Genomic DNA, 22,055 nt, shown 5'->3' on the forward strand with positions numbered 1-22,055 from the left:
AAACACGTAGCACTCACCACGCTGATGAAGCCAACGCCGGCCGATCCCATAAGCTGCCAGCCACTGTTGCGAAGTCCGAGGGGTCCGTGCGGCCACGACGGTTCCATGGATGGAGACGTGCCAGGTACCGGGAGAAGGAGAGGTCCAGAGAGGCCAGAAAAGGGTTTTATATACAACTGTACATGGTATTTTACAACAAGGACTCCATGACATTGGAGCCGTCTACATGCTAACCTCTTTGCATCTTCGAGCGTTTACATCTCCGAGCCACCCCACAACACTCAAGCCGCGTTTTTTTTTATCCCTTTCGTTTCCTTCTTTCACTCGACGAGGGAATGCACTTTAGTTCTTCTTAGCCAATTACAATCTTCGACCAGTTCGCAATATCCCGCCCATGATGTGGCACCGTTCCGTCGGGCTCCGCCTCCAATGTTACCTGATCGGCCCCGCACACCAGGCAACTGGTGGCACCTTGGGAACCAAACGCCGACGTGGTTCCCACGGGAATGCTCGACGCTGGCCCTTTGCACGAATTGGTCACCTCTTCGTGACGGTCAGTTTGACAGGGTCCGCAGACTGGCCTTCGCGGAAGCCACCGTTTCCGGGGAGGGCGGCCGCTGTTGCAGTCTCGGAAAGGGGCTCCTAGTTTGCGCGTCGCCTTCGGCGCCGGCCCTCGTCGTAGTTCGGACGGGCGCTGTTGCTTCACGGAAACACACCATGAGCGACGTTGCCGTTTTAGCGACGCACGAGGCCGATGACCCATTTCAGCCTGGGGACTGAAATGGCTCGTCCATCAGTCCCACGTGATGGTGACGCTTCCCGGCCGCGAGAAACGACAAGCGTGAACAGCCCTCTACAGCTGCACGTCTGTCGGTGAGGCCTCCTTTGTCCAGAAGATCCGCCAGGCACAGCAGCACGTAAAACAAAAAAAAAAAAAAAATACTTATTTTCAGCTATATCTGTGCAAAGATTCAGCTCGATCGACATCTTAATTTACCTGCTTACCACAATAGCTTTTAAGTTAATTTCCCCCCACTGTAAGGCGTCCTTATAGGCCCCACAGTATTTTATTGGTTTCGTGTGCCTCCCATAATTGGCACACATGCTTGAAATGTTCACCATAAATGCCGTGAAATGCCCTTGGCGCTGAGCTGTGCTCCATCAAGGGCTGCAGAAGATAGTGCCAACATTTCCCTTTCTCACCCAGAACCTCTTCTCTCTCTCCCCCGCCTGCAAGCAAAGGTGCATATGACTTATAGTTTTCATACTGCTACTGTATTAATCTCTCCGTAGTAAGTGCAGCGTGCGCCAATTAATGCGAATTTGATTATTCATTGTGACTCCCCCAATCATCCCACATCTTGCAAACTTTTTATGTTTTCTGCAAAGCAATCACTCTATATTTTTAGTTTCATCGCGATCCGATTCGTAGTTCTCTTACAGAAATGGTTTCAAAAGTCTTGGTGCGGGTTGTCTGCGAGTGTACAGGAGGCGAAGAGCCCACCAAGCCATCATCGAATGACTGTTTTATCTGCCTTCTTAATGTATAACGAGAGACAATAAATAAATAGATCAATCAATCAATCAATCAATAAATAAATCAATCAATCAATCAATTTCATTTTAGTGGAATGAAATGCGCAACTGCATAAGAAAACGGGAGGAAAACATAGCTGTACGGTGTCTCTTGAAAGAGGCATATAGCTACTCCGGTACACTGGAAACGTTAAATGAACGTCTCTCGTACGAGCCAAGCACCGTTTCCACAAGAAACTGTGACTGCTTTGTGACCGAAGTGCGCGGGTCCTTCGTGCCTTAGTATGACCCCATGCTTCTGCTATAATTGCGCAGTGGGTGTGTTTTTGCGGCTGGTCATCTCCACCGACAAGGTCTCGCACCGAGCACTTTTCTGCTGTGACAGCATCAAATTGCAGAGTGAAGCCTGACCACTTGTTTACGCAGCCCCGAGCTTCGGGAGCTCTCAGTTTGTGTTGTTAAGCAAGTTTCGAGTGTTTGGCTTACCACGAGGTTCTCGCTCACTTATTTACTATAAGGACTAGCCTTCACGCGAGACGCAGAAAGTTTTCCTGGAATTCCTGACAGCCATACACTACACAGATACACTTTGTGTGCGTGTTTGTGTATGCTGGGGTGTACCGTTTTCTTCACTTTCTTATTTTTTCTTTTTCGAGTAGATGTGTGTGAGGTCTTCCTTCTGGAGACTATTGCAAGCAGCCCTTTCTTTGTAATTCGCGTTGCGCTTGTATGATTGTATATCAATGATACCAGTGACAGACGTACAAGTTCTCCTTTCTTGGAATAAGAGTCCCCTCCCCTCCTATTAAGAGTCGCGCATGCGCAAGTCAGAACTCGGGAGGGAGCCGCACCTATCCTGACGTACGCTCTCACTGAGAATTTGTTTGACAGAAGTTTGCCACATGGGGCGAAGGAGATAGAGGAGGGACTCGGAGGAGCTTTCTAGAAGTGGCCGTTTTTATTTTTTGTCCTGCAAGAAAGAGCTTTCTTTGTATAGTGCGCAACACTCTAATGAGTATGAGAAATTGTTTCTGTGGCTTGTAATTACTGCTATTCCGCGCATCCTCTTTTTGCAGTGCATGCTGCACTCGTGGTTCCTATCGCTGAATATGCAATACTTCGTCGTCGGTCTTCCTCTGGCTCTGGTGATGTTCAGGTGAGTTCAAAAAGTTCGCTCGGTGGATCTTGTTCGCGGAACCAGCGGTGAGCACGATCGCCCGTAATGCATGAGAGTCTCGTAAACTAATGATTTAATCACGTTAACTTATGGGGAAACTGAAGAAAGAATAAAAGAAAACAAACAAACAAACAAACAAACAAAACCTTTTACTCGGCGCCATTAACTATAACATTCATTAGGTGGTGTGCCGTATAACCGTTATTCCTGCCTTATTATGCTCCATTTTTATAACGCACTTCTCTGGATAGCCCGATTCTGGAGATCACGCCGCCAGCGCGCGTTTCGTGCCAGCGCCTAAGTACGAAGGGGAAAAGAAATCCAATTGATATTCAAAGCACTATTCCAGCCATTGACTACAACGCGTGTTGCGTTCAAGAAGAGTTGCAAAATTGGAACAGCGGGGGATTGCTTTCGCGGTGGTTTAGGGGCTGGGACTTGGCAGAACAAATAAAACATTATTTCTTTGGTCAGGAAATAAAACCAACGTTACTCTTTATTAATTTAGGGGGGGGGGGGGGACGAGGTAGTTAAAAAATCGTTTTTTATTTTTAAACAATTTCAATGAAACTTTATATCAGCTCCAAAATCGCACTGCGAAAATACTCACCTTGATCATTTTTCTATTATCAAAGTGGGCATTTTTTATGACTAAGTTTGACAACCTATAACTTCGCTTCAAAATGGCCTAAAACAACGGTCTATAGTTTATTACACACTATCAACATTCATAATTGATTCCGTGTGCTGTACGTGACCGGGCAAGTTGCTGTTAATTAGTTAATTAGGACCTTAACAAAAAACATCCTATTTTGGATATCATAAAAATAGTTATCATAAGGAAGAAAACTGCATTTCTGAAATCAGCTGGTAAAAATGCATTAACAGTGTAAGTCTCCTTCAAATTGTTCAAGAAAATGACAAAAAAAGTAATTTAATGTGCCTCGTCCCCCCTTAAGTAGGACTGCTCCATGTTATTCGCTCTGAAGTTCTGCCAGAATGAAGTACTCTGAATCGAGTTAGACCGACTCACCCGACTCAACAACTCAGCGAAAACACTGTAATGTGCCGAAGGTGGAAAGAAGCAGGGAGATGATAATTACGAGCAATGTGCTTGATGCGTGAAAGGACATATATGTCTGATTCACTAAGAAACTGATTATTAAGCTTACCAGTCAATGTCTCTTATATCTACTATTGCTTGCGAAGTGCCAAACAGTATTTCCTTCGTTCTATGGCTGATGGTATTTGTATTAATTTTCTTCCGTCCTGCTCATACTATCTTCTTTTTTCCGGAACCTTGGCCCAACAGGAAGCCGAAATTGACTCTGCTAGCTCTCATGGCCCTAGTCATAGCCAGCTGCCTGATCACTGGTGCAGTGACCTACATGAACGAACTACCTCCTGCCATGCTCATGATGACTGCGCGCTGGAGGTGAGTGCGTTGTTTATAGTGGTCAGATACGCTCGTCAAGAGAGATTGCTTCCAAGAGGAAAATAAAAAAAGTGCGAGATGACCACTAAATGGACAATTAAGAGGAAACCGGCAGTAACACATTCATGGTACTAAGGTCGACGACTCGACAACACTAGAGATGAATAACAATTTAGTTATGACTAGTCGAGGGAGCCGTTTAAGGTAGCACTAAAACAACTATTTCTTCGTATGTTAGCGTAAAATACGAAATACATACATTCTCTCCATGCACCTTATTGATGATTTTAGGAGGGGCTTGATAATGTTCACGTACTTCCACACAATAAATTTAAATACCCGCCGTGGTTGCTCAGTTGCTATGGTGTTGGGCTGCTGAGCACGAGGTCGCGGGATCGAATCCCGGCCACGGCGACCGCATTTAGATAGGGGCGAAATGCGAAAACACCCGTGTACTTAGATTTAAGTGCACGTTAAAGAACCCCACGTGGTCCAAATTTCCGGAGTCCCCCATTACGGCGTGCCTCATAATCAGATCATGGTTCTGGCACGTAAAACCCCATAATTTAATTTTAATAAATTAAAATACAAGCCGTGTTTTTTGTTTATCCCAGAGGCAGCGTATTGATCATTTTGCCGTATAATCATCATCGATGGCAGTGAAATTTTATCTTTGGTAAAGCAGCCTTTTGAGGCACGCCCAGATAATAATATTTGTTACACTTCACGGCTCTCTACAACTGTCCTCATTACTCCTTCTTGTTCCAATATACTATACCAAAAAATGTTTCCCTGCCACGGGAAATATTCTGAATATAATGTCACTTTGAATTCCTGGAAAAATTTCAGGAAGGCTTTCACGATTGTCTGGGCGTTATGTAATGGTGCTGCAATAAATTTGCAATTGAACCGGATTTTTATTTTATTAGTGCTTGACGAAATATATTAGTTGTTTTTCAGTGGAACTCAGCTTCGTTGAACTTAAGTGCATCAGGGCTCAATCGCACCGGCGACTTGCAGAAGTCGCGCAACCGGTCGCGAATGGGTGCTTTGGTCGAAATGCAACTGTTTGGGGTCAGTTGCTCGCTGCTCGGTTTTTCAGTCGCGCGACTGCTGTCGCAAACTTACTGGACGAATCAGAGGCGCAGGAGAAGGACGTCGGAATACGCTTACGGCTATTTGACGTGGCGACGGCTGTGCGAGCACACTTGAGCGCCATCAGTCGAGCATACCAGGCATAAAACGACTGTGCAAGCAGACTTGAACAGCAATATTTGTCGCGATATTTTTTAACGCTCTCTCTTGAGTTTAATACCGCTGAATTTATTCTGGCAATACTAGATATAGTGCTTAAAAACTTCTAATGTGAACTCTGTACTGCTCACTGGGTCACACGCAATGCATTCACCTTCTCTGTGCAGCAAGGCGAAGCAGCTACTGAACATGGTGTACTACCAGCCCTTCACGCACTTCGGGCCATTTGCAGTTGGTCTCTGTTTCGGCTACGCTCTGCCCACGGTCAAAGTGCCTCGTTTCCGAAAGGTACGATAAAATCTAACTTCTATGGCCTACCAAACTTATAGTGTAAGTTGATCCATGACATTTTTCTCCCGCCTGTGATAACGTACTTCTGCTGTGACTGCTGGCGTATGATGATCGTGGAGTCGCAGTGGTAGTTTCGCAATTGTGACACGGCCGCGAAGGGAGGGAGAGAGTCCTTGGTGCGACAAAGTCCGTTATGCTTATTTGATGTTGTCTGTGTGAACGTGAACGTACAGGCTTGTGTTATTTCTGGTTCATACAAGTTTCTACTCGTTCATGCTAATGCGCTTATAGCTTTATCGTTTAGAAAGCACTCGTGAATTACCTGGCTATTTTCTACATATTAAAAAAAATTTAATGGACCAGAAGTTTCGAGACAGCAACCTGTGACGTGCATTTTTTTAGGTAAGATTTTTACTCTCCGCTTTTTTCCGCTTTGTTTTACTGAAAGAAGCATCTTCTACCCCAGTGCTTTTTTTTGTTACCATTATAGACACCATCTAAAAAAAAAAAAAAACAAAGTGTGCGTGCATGGCGTCATACACCACTTAATGCCGGTTTGCGCCAACTATTTAATGTGATAACACTTTTGGTAAGCGAGAGTCAAATGCTTCTGATTCGCTCCAATCAAATAACTTGATAATTTCGTCGTGCCACTAGGCAGTTTAGTAACATAATTAACAGACGCTACCGACTTTGCGTATGACTGCACCTTGACTTGGGCAGAGTTGATGATCTGCATGTGACGCGCATGCTTTGGTGCGCACTCGCTTGCTTGCTTGCGCGCACACATGCGCAGACACACACGCGCACGCCGTAAACAAGTACGTAAGACTGTGTACTATGTGCGTACTGTACAGTTTAAAGTGTACATAGTGCGTATAGTGTGCGTTCTGACCACGGTGAACAGGTCAAGCAATGTCCAACCTGCGGCGCATGCAGGTAACCTTGGCCGCCGGCTGGTTGATGGCTATCGTGCTGTGTGGCTCTGCCGTGTTCGTTGCATACCCGTTCCGGCGGGGGGACACGGCGTTCCATCCCCTGTTGTCGGCGGTGTACGCGGGCTGCCACCGGACGCTCTGGACTGTAGGCGTTGCCTGGGTGACGGTGCTCTGCGCTACACGGCAAGCAGGTACACAGAACTGTTGCCACTAGGGCACAAAAAGTTGCAGTAGTTCACTTATAACATTTCTGCTTTGCCATTACATATATAAGAAAGCACTTAACGTTTATTTCATCATCTCTATCATTTATTGACCCGCCGTGGTCGCTTAGTGGCTATGGTGTTGGGCTGCTAAGCACGAGGTTGCGGGATGGAATCCCGGCCACGGCGGCCGCATTTCGATGGGGGGCGAAATGCGAAAACACCCGTGCACTTAGCTTTAGGTGCACGTTAAAAAACCCCAGGTGGTCCAAATTATTCCGGAGTCCCCCACTACGGCGAGCCTCATAATCAGACCGTGGTTTTGGCACGTAAAACCCCATACTTTAATTTATTTATTTATTGACCGACTGTCACGTTATAATTTTTTTTGTACCACAAAACGATGTTCTTGACGTTGTCGTATGGTGATGAATATTTTCTTGCCTCTCTCCAATTTCCCTCTCGCTTTTACGTTTCATCCATTTCACGTAGCATACAAATAACTAGTTTGTGTTTCTTACTAGATGATTTTCTCTAGTTTCCTCCAGCTCTTTGTCACACACACACACACACAAAAATTGTTGCAGTTTCACCAAAAGGCGAAGCATCAATTGCGATACCAAATTATTAGAGAACTATACGGAGTAAGGATAGTAGTTTTATCAGCTGTATAAACTTGGACATGCAGCAGCACCAGCAACGCGCAGAACTGTTGTCGACGCCGTCGGCGTTTTGCCCGCGTTCGCACCGAACGCGCGTGGCGTTGGTGACTGTTACCGGTGCCTCTGGAGGCGGCTCGGAGGTTTTCGACGAGATCAGAATCGGACACTCGTCGAGCAGCGTCGGAAATCTTACCCACCTTCTTTCCTCGCAGCGTTTTATTGCGATAGCAATTAAATGGACACTCAAAAGCAGATTTCTGCCGTCGGCAGTCGCCGTCGCCGTCGCCGTGAGGTTCCGTTTGACGTCAATGGAGATGAAATTGTCGCCGCGCGCCGAACGCTGTATGTGCGAGTGAAAGGGCTCGAGGGGCGCGCGCTTTCACGGGGAGTGAACACACGGCGGAGAACAAACGCGCGTTCTGCGCCGTGCTCCCTTAAGGGCTGCAGAAGTAGGCGTCTCTTTCCTCCTTTACAATCACCATATATGTAGAGCAAACGCGCCTTCTTCCTACGCGCGAAAGGCCATGGGGGAGGGGGGGGGGAAGGGAGACGACGTTTAGCTGCGGCACCAAGTGCCTATTTATATCAGAGGCTCCGGCAACAGTCACCAACGCCGCACGCATTTTGAGCGAACGCGGGCAAAACGCCGACGGCGTCGACAACAGTTCTGCGTGTTGCCGGTGCTGCTACATGTTCAAGTTTATACAGCTGATAAAGCTAATATCATTACTCCGTATAGCTCTCTACAAATTTGCTATCGCAATTGATGCTTCGACTTTCAGGTGAAACTGCGACAACTTTTTTTTTATATAAATACGCGTTTGGTGCCGCAGCTAAACGTCGCCTCGCCTCCCTCCCTCCCGTCCCCCCACGGCCTTTCGCGCGACGGAAGAAGTCGCGTTTGCTCTCTATATATGGTGATTGTAAAGGAGGAAAGAGACGCTTAATTCTGCAGCCCTTCGGGGAGCACGGCGCAGAACGCGCGTTTGCTCTCCGACGTGCGTTCGCTCCCCGTGAAAGCGCGCGTCCCTCGCGCCCTTTCCCTCGCACATACAGCGTCCGGAGCGCGGCGACGATTTCATCGCCGTTGACGTCATACGGAAGCTCACTGCGACGGCGACGACGACGGCAGAAATCCGCTTTGGGGTGTCCATATAATTGCTATAGCAATAAAAAAAAGTTAAGAAAGAAATAAAGGCGATCTTTCCCCAGCAGTAAGCTTCACGGCACAATAGAAGTTATTGTAGAGAAGCCGAATTTCCGAGCTGGTTTAGTTTGTCTGTTTACAGAAATATTAACTGATACGGCTTCTCGAGGAGAATAAGAAATGATGAGGATGACTGAACTTTAAAACAGCAGACGAAGTTGTTTGGTTGCCTTCCTTGCGGGATGCTGGCTGAGTGTCGGCGTCCCTCGGCGTAACTGCGCGAACGCGTTCGTGCCACTGATGGCGTGTTCGTCGTCGTCTTCTTCCACAGCTGGCCCGTCGGCGTCCCTAGGCGTAACCGCGCGAACGCGTTCGTGCCACTGTTGGCGTGTTCGTCGTCGTCTTCTTCCACAGCTGGCTCGTCGGCGTCCTTCGGCGTAACCGCACGAACGAGTTCGTGCCACTGATGGCGTGTCGTCATCGTCTTCTTCCTCAGCTGGCTTGTCGGCGTCCCTCGGCGTATCCGCGCGAACGCGCTCGTGCCACTGCTCGCTCGTTCGTCGTCGTCTTCTTCCACAACTGGCTCCGATGCTGCTCATCATGCCAGCGTTCCCATACTGCCCCTCCCTCTGCGAAGGCGCTGACGGCACTGGCCCACTGCCAGTCGGTGCGGTGATTTCGGTCTCAAATTCTTTGCCTCAATATATCGCGTACATCTCTCTCTCTCTCTCTCTCATTTTTGGCCTCAATATATCACGAAATGAAAACATGTACACAGCTGCGCTCAAATTTCGCATTAGGAAGTATCGTAATCGTCGGTGATTCGTGCGTGCGAAATAATATTTGTTTCGATAAAATTGACTAATAATAACTTTCCAACTCATTAAAGGCTTGAAAAGTGCTAAAGCTTTTATGACGCCGCAAAAAGAGAGTATTTGAGCTAACTTGTACCTAGCCTTCGAAGAACGAAGAAGAGGTACGGTGCCCATCTAGCCACCGTAGAAGAGGTGCGAAGGCAGCCGACGAAGTATTGTTCACCGTTTTCTTGGCCAAGAACCAGGTAGTTTGAAATAACAATGAGAAAGGAGACAGAGTGGGTATGTGCCAGTAACTAGAAAGGCTCTACCTCTACCGTTCTCTTGATCAACTCAGACTATTATTCTCGATGCGCTCGATTCATTTATTTGAATAATTTGTGAGCTAAATTTCTAACTATCGAATTGCACACAAAACCTTTAAAGCAAATGTTGGACAGTACATTGAGTAATATCCTAACGTTTTTGTTGGTTCATAAAGAAAGCAGTTGTGGCCTTAATTTTTGCGAGTTTTTTCTGAGTACCATGTGACTAGGCGCTTGCGTGCAGCGACGTTAGCGATCTCAAACATGCTTCGAACGAAAGATAGATGCTGCAACGCAGACAGAATTAATTAATAGGCCGTAAGCTCGTAAGATCGATCGATGGCAGCGGTCTTTTCCTCCAATTATGCCAAGGTAGCTTGCCTGCTTGAGTGGTGTGGCCATGGGCGACACGAAAATCAGTGCGCAGTAACCCTTCAGGCTGCTCAAGTGATTGACCGACTACGTCCGTGTGGTCGCAGATGATGACTGTAATCGCGTCCACCTCGGAACTGTCGTTATCAGTGGCTGCCTATTCATACGTTCGGTCTGCGTGCAACATGGATTGCTCATTCCATGCTTGCATGAGGACACAAACGCCGTTGCGAACACGTGAGTAGTCACATGATGCTTTTTTAAAGATTTTTCGCGCTTTCCTTGAAATCCGGAAACATCCAATAAATCAAATCTATCTTAATGAAAACAAAACTTTTGGGCATTCGTCAATATGGTCATCGACTTTTCTGTTGAATCTATCACGCATGAATGAATACTGTAAAAGTTTAGTAATGTTTGCTGATATATTATTTTGGATTATCGCAATAAGTGCCGTTAGTTACGCAAGAAGAAACTGAAGGCACGAGGTTGCTTGCGTTTCCATATATTCCTTAAGATGTTAATACAAGTTAGCTGAAAAACCATGTATATATGTGTTTATGAACAAGACAGTGGGGGCCGGCGAGCTTCTTATTTATATGTTTGACTTAGTCAAACGGCCGGCTATCTTTTGGTGGATCAGATAGCAGGGGGTACATGATTGGAAATATACATACTCCCTGTTCTGAAGGAAAGCACAGAGAACAGCAACGCCTACAAGAAAAGATGAAAGTGATAACTACGCGCACCTGCCGTGGTGGCGTATTGGCTTAGGCGCTGCGCTGCTGAGCCCGAGGGCGCGGGATCGATTGCCGGCCGCGGCGGCCGCATTTCGATGGGGGCAGGAACGCCCCTGTACCGTGCACTAGGTATATGTTAAAAAAAACACTATAGGTGGTCAAAATTAATCTGGAGTCCCCCTATTACGGCGTGTCTCATAATAATATCCTGGTTTTGGTGCATAAAACCCCAGAATTTAAGTTTTTAATAACTATGTGCAAGAGCATCTTAGTCAAGCAATATCGATAATGAGAAATTCACTGCTTTTCTATGAGATAATTATATGAAACAACGTGGTTAGACACGTGCGGAAAAAACACATGGGCACAACAAAACCAAGAGAAGTATCACGTGCAAGTCCACTTCAGGACGACGACGATGACGAGAAAAGAAGTCCTATATCTTCAGTTGGCTTTACACTAGATTGCATATAGCCTGTTGGCAGCAAAATAGGTTTTCAGTGTATTTAGTAATGTATAAATAAATGGTAAACTTCGGCCTTTCTTTGGTGCTAGCTTGATCTCTTCAGTAGGTAATTCATAGGACTTCAAGCTTCAAAGCAAAACATGGTCTCTGGGAAACACCAAACTGGAGCGTTGCGGATTATGTTTAATTACGTGCGGTTCTTTAACGTGCACCCAGAGCACCCTCGATACATGAGCGTTCTTGCATTCTGCCTCCGTCAGAATTGAACCCGCGACTACGTGCTCAGCTGCAGAGCGCCATGGCCACTGAGTCGCTCTAAATGAATGAATGAATGAATGAATGAATGAATGAATGAATCAATCAATCAAGCAAGCAAGCAAGCAAGCAAACAAACAAACAAACAAACAAATACCAATGATTAAGGTCGGCTATGCAATTAGTGTCATAAATAGCACAGGAACAACTAAGCACACAACCAACAGGGACGGCACACTGCATGCCGCAACCAAAATTTTTCTAGAATAAAGAAAGCATTCGTGAGTCAATTATGGAGAAAAAGAAGGTCCCCACACTTAATAAATGAACTACAAAAGGTACTCTAGAAGCGCCAGAAGAAAAACAATCACTGTACAGTTGTATGGGTGTAATTGTCACAATGCACCTGTGAAACTTCCAGGATTACGCGTGGATGCGACACGGATCGCAAGATAAATCCAACAGGAGAGGGCCCGAGGGAACGCAAGCAAGCTGGACGGGGGCATGTATGACCAAAGATGTGCTCGAAAATAAAGTAACGCATAAAAGAAAAGCCTCTCAATGTGGGAAAAAAGCCGCCAGGGGGCCACGGAGTGTGGTAGCACTCCACATGGGCTCCTGCTTTCACGCTATTTTCCATGGTCCAAGGCTAGCAAAGTGCTTGGTTTTTGTGCTCGCCGATTCAGCAAGTCACAAGGAACGGACTGACACCTGCCACTAAGCAATGAGTGGACATCTCCTACCGCAATCGAACTGTTGACATCTCGAGGCTGCAACCCTCCGTGCTAACCCTAACGCCGCGGTAGCCTGCCGAGTGCGTAGACACGCTCGGCTCGTGCCCACGTGGCATGCGCACGGCGTCCGATTGAGAGCGTCGCGTGCCTACATCGACGAAGAAAGCGTCGAGGAAAACACCACTTGGTCTCCGCCGCCTACACTTTCGAGGAAAACAGATGGCTACCCAGCTACAAGAGGAACCGACAAGAATGCGAACCGATGGGACGGACGCGAATTCCGCAACGACATCGGCACGGCCCTACGATGCTAACAGCGGGGAAACAATAGAAAACCAACACATTGAATGGCTGCAAGTCGGACGCAAGAGAAAACAAGCATCGGAACCCATAAAAGCGCAAAACGAAATGCCGAAACAAGACCCTAAGCCCACACCGCAACCGTCAAAACAACGCAACCAGAAGATGCCACCTTTCCCAACCGACGACTTCAAGATTGTCTACAGGCCACAAGTCGGACTCGACTTATCGAAATGGAACCTAACCGCAGTCACCCACGCCATCGGAAGATCCAGCGGCCTCACGCAACAGGATTTCCACGATAACGTTCGAGTTCAGACGCAGAGGGTAGAAAACGTCATCATTGCGAGTACCGCCGACACTGAACGTGCAACCAAGCTCAAAAGCATAACGACCATCCAGTTAGGGGGCACCTTCTTCAAAGTGAACCCCCACGTGAGACATCCCGACGACGTAAGCAGAGGCGTCATCTACGGTCTCCTGCCAGGTACCAGTAGTGCCGAAATCGTAGCTGGCCTCAGAGTCGATTCGAGATACACAGTTCTCGGTGCACGCATGCTCGGTCGATCTTCCACGGCCGTCATCACTTTCGACGGGCCACACGTCCCGTACTACATCACCTACCAAAGTGGGGACTATCGCTGTAAGCCCTATCGAAAGTCCGTGCAGTACTGCCGGACGTGTGGTGCCATTGGACATAGACAAGACATCTGCCCCAGTCCCAGAAAACACTTCTGCTACAAGTGCGGACAAGACGCAGTACTCGAGGATCACGAATGCCTACCCAAGTGCAAAATATGCGAAGAAGCACACGAGACCGCCGGAAAGGAGTGCAAGAAGAAGCTAAGACCCAACCCACCACCTTACCAAGTGAGACAACAACAACTTAACAAGGCAAAAGTCCGAGACAGCCATTGGAATTTAAGCAGCGATGACGAATTTCCCAAGCTAGAGAACCCGTCCACAAGCTCGGGCAGTGCACCGCGACGCCATGCCGGCCGAAGCAAGTCTAGGTCTAGGTCTGTCGTACCATCGAGGTCCAAGTCTGGCACGAGATCCCGAACGCGCTCCGTTCAACGAGTCAACTATGCTGCTGCAGCGCGGGGTTACTCTCACAACACGAGCACTTCGGATTTCTCGACTGCAGACACCGCGGCGCTCACGGCTCTGGAGAACATTGTTCGAAATCAGCAGAAGGCACTGCAAAGCCTTCGCGACCAGATCCAAAGCCAAGGCGCCGTCATCGACAAGCTCACACAACTATGCCAAGAACGAGAAGAAATTATACACAAGCAGAACGACAACATCGAGAAGCTCACTCAATTATGCCAAGAACAGCAACTAGCTAAACAACAAGCCAAGAACCTCACGAAACAAGAAGTTGAAGCTGTCGTGGAGGAGAAGATTGTACACGTCATCGAAACGAAACTCGAGGCTCTAATTGAATCGAAGCTCACAGTGATAGTTGAGTCCAAGCTCGAAGCAATCTTACAAGCGAAATTGCAGCCAATCCATACCCAAATCGGCAACAAGTTCACGACACTCAGCCACACCATGGACACTCATACAGCCCAAATCAATGAGATGAAATCCCAGCTTACTAACTTCATAGCCCATGTCAAGAACAACTACATGAGCCACGCGGAACTTGAGGAAGGGCACGGAAGGAAGAAACGACGGCCACACAGCAAGACGCCTTCCCGCTCGAACTCTCTTGAACGGGAGCACGTTAACGCACCTGCGACTCCTGTGGATGGCAAACTCTAACTGCAAAACTCCCATTTCGCAATCGACTTTCCGCATCTGGCACTGGAACTGTAGATCCTACAGACCCCGCTTAGCAAATCTACAAGAATATCTAAAGACAAATCAACCAGACATCATCGCCCTCCAAGAGACCAACACCAAAAAAGTTAGGCTTCCAGGATACAACACCCTCACCCTAACCACAAGAACCGCCATACTTCTCAAGAAGACAATTACGGCCCAAGAACACAGGATAGAAGACACCACGATTGAGAACACTATAGTGGAAATCATACCCGACCGCAAGTCGCACCAAAGCCTCTACGTGGCTAACGTATACAGCCCACCGCGAGACCAGCTCGCGGACTACGATCACTTCATCCGCGAACTCCGAAAACGCACAAGAGGCCACCGGCTCGTAGTCGTAGGGGACTTTAACGCCCCGCACACGGCCTGGGGCTACGCCACCACCACGAAGAAAGGCGCGAGAGTCCACGACGCCGCTCAGCAACACGGCCTCACGTTGTGGAACGATTCGCTCCAGCCTACGAGAGTCGTAAACAGCGTCTCAAGAGACACCAACCCCGACCTTACCTTTACGCGGGACGTGAAGAACGCGATCTGGACCTGTCTCCCAGACACTCTTGGTAGTGACCACCACATCGTTCAACTCGACATCGAGCACGCACGTCGACCGGCCAGGACTGGCAGGGCAAGAATAACGGAATGGAATGCCTTCAGAACCGAGCTCGACGATCAAACTACCATATCGGACATCGACGCCTGGCTCAAACAGATCCTGGATACCGCCGAACGGTTCACAAAAATCATCCAACTTGATGACGATCACCCCGCCATAGACACCCACCTACTCCACCTCTGGGAGGCCAGAAGGGCCCTACTCAAGAGATGGAAGAGGCAGAAACTCAACACGCAACTCAGAAAAAGAATCGCCCTATTGACAGAACAGTCGCAGGAATATGCTGAACAGTTAGCCAGAAACAACTGGCACGCCTTCTGCGATAAGCTTCAGGGCACGCTCAGTACCAAGAAAACGTGGCACCTGCTGCGCGCTCTCCTCGACGAAGGCCCCACCAAGACGCAGCAACGGCAACACATCCGTCGATTAGCACACAACTACGACGGCTCGGAGGAAGACCTACTCCGCGAACTATGCAACAAGCTCCGCGGTCCCTCCGAACCAGCGACAACCCCGCCACTCAAAGAATATGAAGGCAGACCCAACGCTGACTTGGACCGGCCCTTCACACCAGCAGAGCTCCAAGCAGCCATCTCCAAGCTCACGAGAAACACGAGCCCAGGCAAGGACAGGATAGTGAACAAGCACCTACGACAGCTGCCCCAACAGGCCTTGACGGCTCTCCTCCGGTATTACAACGAGTGCTGGGACAAAGGAGAGCTGCCGGCCGCGTGGAAGCACTCGGAAGTGCTCATGATACCAAAGCCCAACAAGCCCACAGCTCTCGAGAACCTGAGACCAATCTCTCTCACTTCGTGCGTTGGTAAGCTGTTTGAGCATATGGTCCACGACCGGCTCTCATCGCACCTCGAAGACAATGGGCACTATCCAGACACCATGTTCGGCTTCCGCCAGCTTCTTTCTACGCAAGACGTCTTTCTTCTCCTAAAGGATGACCTCATTGACCACCTCAGCAAGAATACCAAGTCGTGCGTCCTTGCCATCGACGTGAAGGGCGCATTTGACAATGTCAGCCACAAAGCGATACTACAAAACCTCGAGGAGACCGCCTGCGGTTCAAAGACCTACGGCTATGTCCGTAACTTCCTCACCGGCCGGACGGCCACGGTGGGGATATCCAACTTACGCAGTAAGGAATTCAAGCTGCCGAACAGGGGAACGCCGCAAGGCTCCGTCGTGTCGCCCCTCCTATTCAACGTGGCACTCCTCAAGCTCCCCCGGCTTCTCGAAAACATCCCAGGCCTGCGTCACGCCTTCTACGCGGACGACATCACGCTCTGGACGCGAGGAACGAGCACCGGAGAGCAAGAACGTTGCCTTCAAGAAGCGGTTGATGTTATCGAGCACTACCTTGATAGCTGCGGCCTCCACTGCGCACCTGAGAAATCGGAGCTACTCGTACTCAAGGCACGCACGAGGGGTAGACCTCCCACCTGCGAAGCTCCAGACCCATGCGTCACGCTCAACGGGATCCAAATACCGAAGGTCGCCTCGCTTCGAGTACTAGGCTTGCACCTGCACCGAGATGGATCAGGAGTCGCCACGCTCCCACGGCTCCAACGCACAATCTCCCAACTCACACACCTCGTAAGGAGAGTAGCCAATCGACGCAGTGGCCTCAAGGAGCAAGACACCCTGAGAGTCGTTCAAGCTCTACTGACCAGCAGAATAACGTACGCAACCCCGTACCTGGCTCTCAAGAATTGCGAAGTCGACAAGCTCAATGTCATCATCCGCAAAGCTACGAAGCTCGCCATGGGTCTACCACCCGTGGCATCTACCACCCGACTTCTCAAAATGGGTGCTCATAACACCTGGCAAGAGCTGGTGGAAGCCCAGAAAATCAACCAACTCGAGAGGCTGAAGCTCACGCCGACGGGCAGATCGGTCCTTGCGCGCCTCGGCTACGGAGAACGCTACATCTCCGACGCGGACCGCAAGGTCAAGATACCGCCATGCTTAAGAGAATCCTTGAGCATCGACAAACTACCGCGCAACATGCATCCCGAGCATCATCGGGGACGCCGGCTCGCTCGAGTCGACGCCATCCGAAGACGCCACAAACACGATCCAGATGCTCGCTACGTAGATGCGTCCAAATACCCGGGAAGAACCGCTTACGCCCTGAGTGTGGTTGACTCGAGAGGCAAAGAACTGGCATCCGCCACAGTCAGGGTGCGGAACTCGGAGACAGCGGAAGAAGCGGCGATCGCCCTCGCCACCACCACGAGCACGAACGCGGTCGCAGTCTTCACGGACTCCCAATCCGCAGTACGCAATTACACGAGAGGCCGAATATCGGTGGAAGCAGTCAAAATTCTGCAGAAAAGAAGCACTCCGCTCCCTTACACCTGCGTCACGTGGGTACCAGGGCACGAGGGGCTCGAGGGAAACGAAGCGGCACACGCCGCGGCCCGCGATCACGTCAACCGGGCCTCTCTCGCCGCCTCGCGAGACCCCCGACCACCTGGTGACGCAGCGGAAGCGGAGACAATACCCCCCACGTATAACGCCATCCTCCAACACTACCGACTGGGACGCAGGGTGTACCCGCCACCTCATCCAAAACTGACGAAAGAGGAAAGTACCGCATTCCGAAGACTGCAGAGCAATACGTACACCCATGGGATCCTCATGCATCGCATCCACCCGACACTACACACCTACAACTGCCCGATCTGCGCCGTGCCAGACACTCTGGCTCATTTGCTACTCGAGTGCCCGTGGCGCCCCGAAGATGCCGTTACCAAACATACAACGTCCGAAGACGTGAACCTCCTCGCCGAGACGTGGGAGGCCAAGATCTCCACCCCGGCCCTGGACGAACAACGACGTCTTGTCGCCAGAGCCCGGGATGCTATCGCGGCCAGAGGATTCCTGGAATGAGGGACCCTCCCACCTAGAGTGATCCACAGCTCAAACGCTCGGGAACACCGTCTCGAAAATTAAAGTTTATTTCATCATCATCATCTCAATGTGGCGAGCGGGACGATCGATCGGCAGTCCACGCGGTCTGTTGTTGTGAGGGTATTTAGGGTATAGAACGAGGAGCTTAAGCCCGCGCGAACGGCTAGTGGCTGATGCCAGATGGCCTGTTTAACCTGTGTTATAACCTTTGTCTCACGATAAAAGCCCTGTGTAACAAACTGTGCAGCCATTTTCCAAACTGATTGCAAAGTTGCTTCAATAATATAGGATAAGGTTACCATAGGGATGACGCCAATTCTAGATGCGGGAGGGCCAATTCCTGCACGAGCAGCAATATGCTATGCGTGTAAGCGAATTTCTCATAAGAAACTTTTCGCAGAGTGGCGCGTAGAGCTTCTGAACAGAACATGAAGTAAAAACAAAAGAAAGAAACAATCGCGCTAGCCTCCAAAGAGTAACGAATACAATTTAAGAGAAATAAGGAGGAATTTGTTGTCAGGCAAGAATTGCTAGCTGGAAAAAAAATCAATACATGAATCGTAGTAAAAGAAATTCAAAACGCGTAATCTCCCTAACTGCTGTCGCTGAGAAATATGTTAAATTTGTTTCTTAAATTGGCTCCGCCCTAACTTTTCTTCATCTTCTTGGAGTCTTGAAAATTGGTGCCGGATGAAGGTGGGAATTTCATGTCCTTATATTTCGCAGAAAATTCGGTAGGAGCTTATGGTGGCTATAGAATAGGGAGTTGGACGAATTGGGCTATAAAGTGCAGTTGTTGTATGTCCTAGAATTTTACAAATGACCTGTGTATGATTTTTCGTTCTTCTGTTTCATAGATTCTTGCAGCTTTGCGGATAGGTTCACATTTCATAGTTCCACGTAACGCAGATGCTCATACAAAAAATTCTAAGCGAACATGTGGGTATGGCTAAGTTAAAAGCACTATAATAACAATAAAAAAAGACAAGTGATGTTGCATTGTGTATTTGAAAAGGCATAGATAAAAGTGAGATCTGGCATAAGTTTAAGAAAACATTGTTGAAAGTTGTTGAATAGTATAGTGACATGTTCTGTTTAGGACTCCACGTGGTATATATTTACTTGGATTACACTAGCGCTAAAAATTCATTAAAATACCCCATTGCGTAGATTTAGCTTTTTTCCGAAAAATGCCATACATTCATAAATTTTAAAAGACATATCCTTATAGATGTAAAAAAAAATCTGGACCCTCTAATGGCCGTTAGCAATGCATTAAATGCATCAACAACAACAATAATAACTACTAAGAATGATAAAAAGAACGTCATTCTTTAGTAGAAGAATTGAGAATCGGATACATAATTCGGGTGCAAACGCAGTAGTACGAACTTACTGTTTTCAGGGAACATATTGCAGAAATATCTTCATAATGTAGCATACAGCGTTGGCAAATTTTAGCTTTTGATAGGTCGTAGTATTTTACCCTGCCAACTTTCATACCAATTTGCAAACTGTGTTTGCCAACGTTATCAAAATCTTCGTCTTGGAAAAAGCATTGTTTCCGTGCGGCATTATGAATGCAGTAAAAAAGGCGCAAGCCTAGCTGACAAAATGTTAGGTAGCCGCTGACACGTATGGGATATTTAGTACAGAATGACCAAACCAGTGCCTTCTTAGAGAAAACTAACACTGAATCCACGAATTCAGTTTCTGTTGATGCTGGAAGACCGGTGCCGTAGCGGTCCAAGCACCATATCTTGTTAGAAGTCCCTTGTTCTGCTTGAATTACTTCTTGATCCAGTTGTGCGGATGAGTGAATTGTTCGGCTGAGAGTACCGGACGGTGCGGCTCGAAGACGGACTGATGGAAATACGCACAGTAGGTGTGGGAAGGTGCGTGTATGTATGTGTTGTGTTACAGTGCTTGTATTGCTTGTTCGTAGTTTGTCCTTGTTCCCGAAGCTTCGTTTCACACTTTCAAGGGCACGCGCATGTACAGCTTAACATCGCGCACTGTACTTTGGAGCGCATTGTTTCCTTGTCGCCATTCATCATTACGGTGCCGCACGAGAAACACATGAAAGTGGGATATGTAGGCTGGGTTGTTCATGCGTGCAGCGCAGCGTACGCGCGTTTTTTTTTTCAAAATCGTCGATCCAGACGCGGTAGGAAAGGCACGCCGCCTGATTTATTGTGCGGACGAAGCACGCACTTTTCACCGGTTTGCAGAAGGCTTAGCTTAGCTACCTTGTCAGAAAATAGTGCTTACATACCGAAGGGATTTACATGCTCCCAGAAAAGTGCGCGCGCTTTCGCTATATTACCAGCATAAGATGACAATTGCCAGCACCAGGTAGACGCTTCTATTCACTCGCTGGTACGCTGACCACATGAATGTATATCGAGGGGACATTTCCAATGGACACGTGTTGCAGGTCTGGTGGGTGAAATGCTGTCGTCTTCTGTCATGACCCCACTGAGCCGACTCAGCTACCTGGTGTTTCTGCTGCATCCGGTGCCCATCTACGTACACGTGGCCTCCGTGCGAGAGTCCTTTCAGCTGGACCACTACTACATGGTGAGCGTCGAGTGCTGCACGGCGCACCGCTGCGCACGCGCAGCAAGAGCCAATGTGTCGACTTGCGTTTCACTCGCAGTGCACGCTGTATTTTGGCATCTTGGTGACATCTATCCTAATGGCGTACGTGGCTTACCTGACGGTTGAGGCCCCCTTCGCTGCCCTGGAGAGACTTATGCGGTCACCGCCGAAAGCGGCCTCTAGCCGCGTGCAGACGCCTATGACCACACTCACTATGGAGCCGCCGCCGCAGCAGCAGCAACAGCAGCAGCAACACAAGGCGGCTGAAGGTTGGAGGTCACCACCGCGAAGTGCTCCAGCCGCCACATCTGCAGCACTGAACGGCGGAAACTCGACACTGACGCTGGCCATCGCTAAGACACCCGAATCGAGCCATCTTTGAGGCTGTTCTTCTGAGGCCTTACCCGACGTGGGAGGATGTTACCGCTTTCTCGTTAACGAGGCTGTTGTTTAGGAGGGTCGAGGAAACGTGGTCATCTGAAGTCAGCGAGTGTGTTCTGAATAGGAAAAAGTTAATGCAGTCAAAGTGATGAGCTGGAATGATTTTAACACCTACTACCCTTACATTCAATATGGGTAGTTGTCGCACATCGTGAGACGCAATGTTTCGCACTCTTGTCGATGTTTAAAAAAAGGGACTGATGGGGATGAAGGCCAAATGTATTGGTCGGTAGGACACGCGGGCGTCAAGCGAGTGCGACAGAGTATTTTAATGCTATCTCGTGATCCTGCATGCAGTTTTTTTTTTTTTGTGACAAAGCTCTGCCCCTGCTCTCGTTTAGCCACTGACGCCTGGGTCCTTACAAGAAAGCCAATAAGGATCGGGTGACAGAGTTGATATAAGTGAACAGCGTAATCTAAAAACATAACTCACACGTACAGGCAAGTATTCAGTCCAGAAACTTCACCTTATTGCTCAACGTAATACAACCAGCCTTCAAGCAATATCAATGCTATTGAACGCGTGTTAGTCCCTTTCCTGTAGAATACAGTCGCATCATCTGTAGAAGGACGTTACAAAACAATTTTCGGTGCCAAGCGGTGGACATGTAGTTTGCGGTAGCATCTGTTAAGCCTCCCGTGGCGAGCCGTCTTTCACGTTGTCTCAGTGACATGAACATTCCTTCGTATCGTCATGAAATCGTCTTTAAGAGGAACATCGCATTGCAAATGATTACGTGTCGCATAAAAATTTGTTTCCACCAGACCAATCGCAAATGTTGCATAAGGGGGACGGTGGGACGCGGAACACGTCATAACTGTACGTCACCCGTGTAGGAACACGTCGTATAGGTAGTTAGCCGCCGCTGAATTGCCAGAAAAAGAACTTGCGGACTTCACAAGAAAATCACTTGCCGAACGCCATTTCTCAATACTAACGTAACTGGAGCTAAGATGGCAGTGTCGTGCTTCTGGAGCAGATACGTTAACGACATCATTTTCGGCGTAT

The 22,055-nt window shown here is 48.5% G+C and overlaps 1 protein-coding gene across 1 annotated transcript in view; it reads left to right on the plus strand.

Moving 5' to 3' along the window:
- The window catches only part of LOC119436884 (nose resistant to fluoxetine protein 6-like), a 183,351-nt gene extending 161,730 nt beyond the window's left edge, over window positions 1-21,621 (plus strand). The window contains exons 10-15 of the mRNA XM_049659939.1: window positions 2,613-2,692; window positions 4,026-4,148; window positions 5,570-5,690; window positions 6,633-6,822; window positions 20,442-20,584; window positions 20,664-21,621. Coding sequence (XP_049515896.1) covers window positions 2,613-2,692; window positions 4,026-4,148; window positions 5,570-5,690; window positions 6,633-6,822; window positions 20,442-20,584; window positions 20,664-20,987 — 981 coding nt within the window. The 3' untranslated portion in view covers window positions 20,988-21,621. The remainder of the gene's footprint in view (window positions 1-2,612; window positions 2,693-4,025; window positions 4,149-5,569; window positions 5,691-6,632; window positions 6,823-20,441; window positions 20,585-20,663) is intronic.
- Window positions 21,622-22,055: the final 434 nt, after the last annotated feature.

This window comes from Dermacentor silvarum, chromosome 1 (assembly GCF_013339745.2).
Source record: "Dermacentor silvarum isolate Dsil-2018 chromosome 1, BIME_Dsil_1.4, whole genome shotgun sequence".
In the NCBI taxonomy this organism is placed as follows: Eukaryota; Metazoa; Arthropoda; class Arachnida; order Ixodida; family Ixodidae; genus Dermacentor; species Dermacentor silvarum.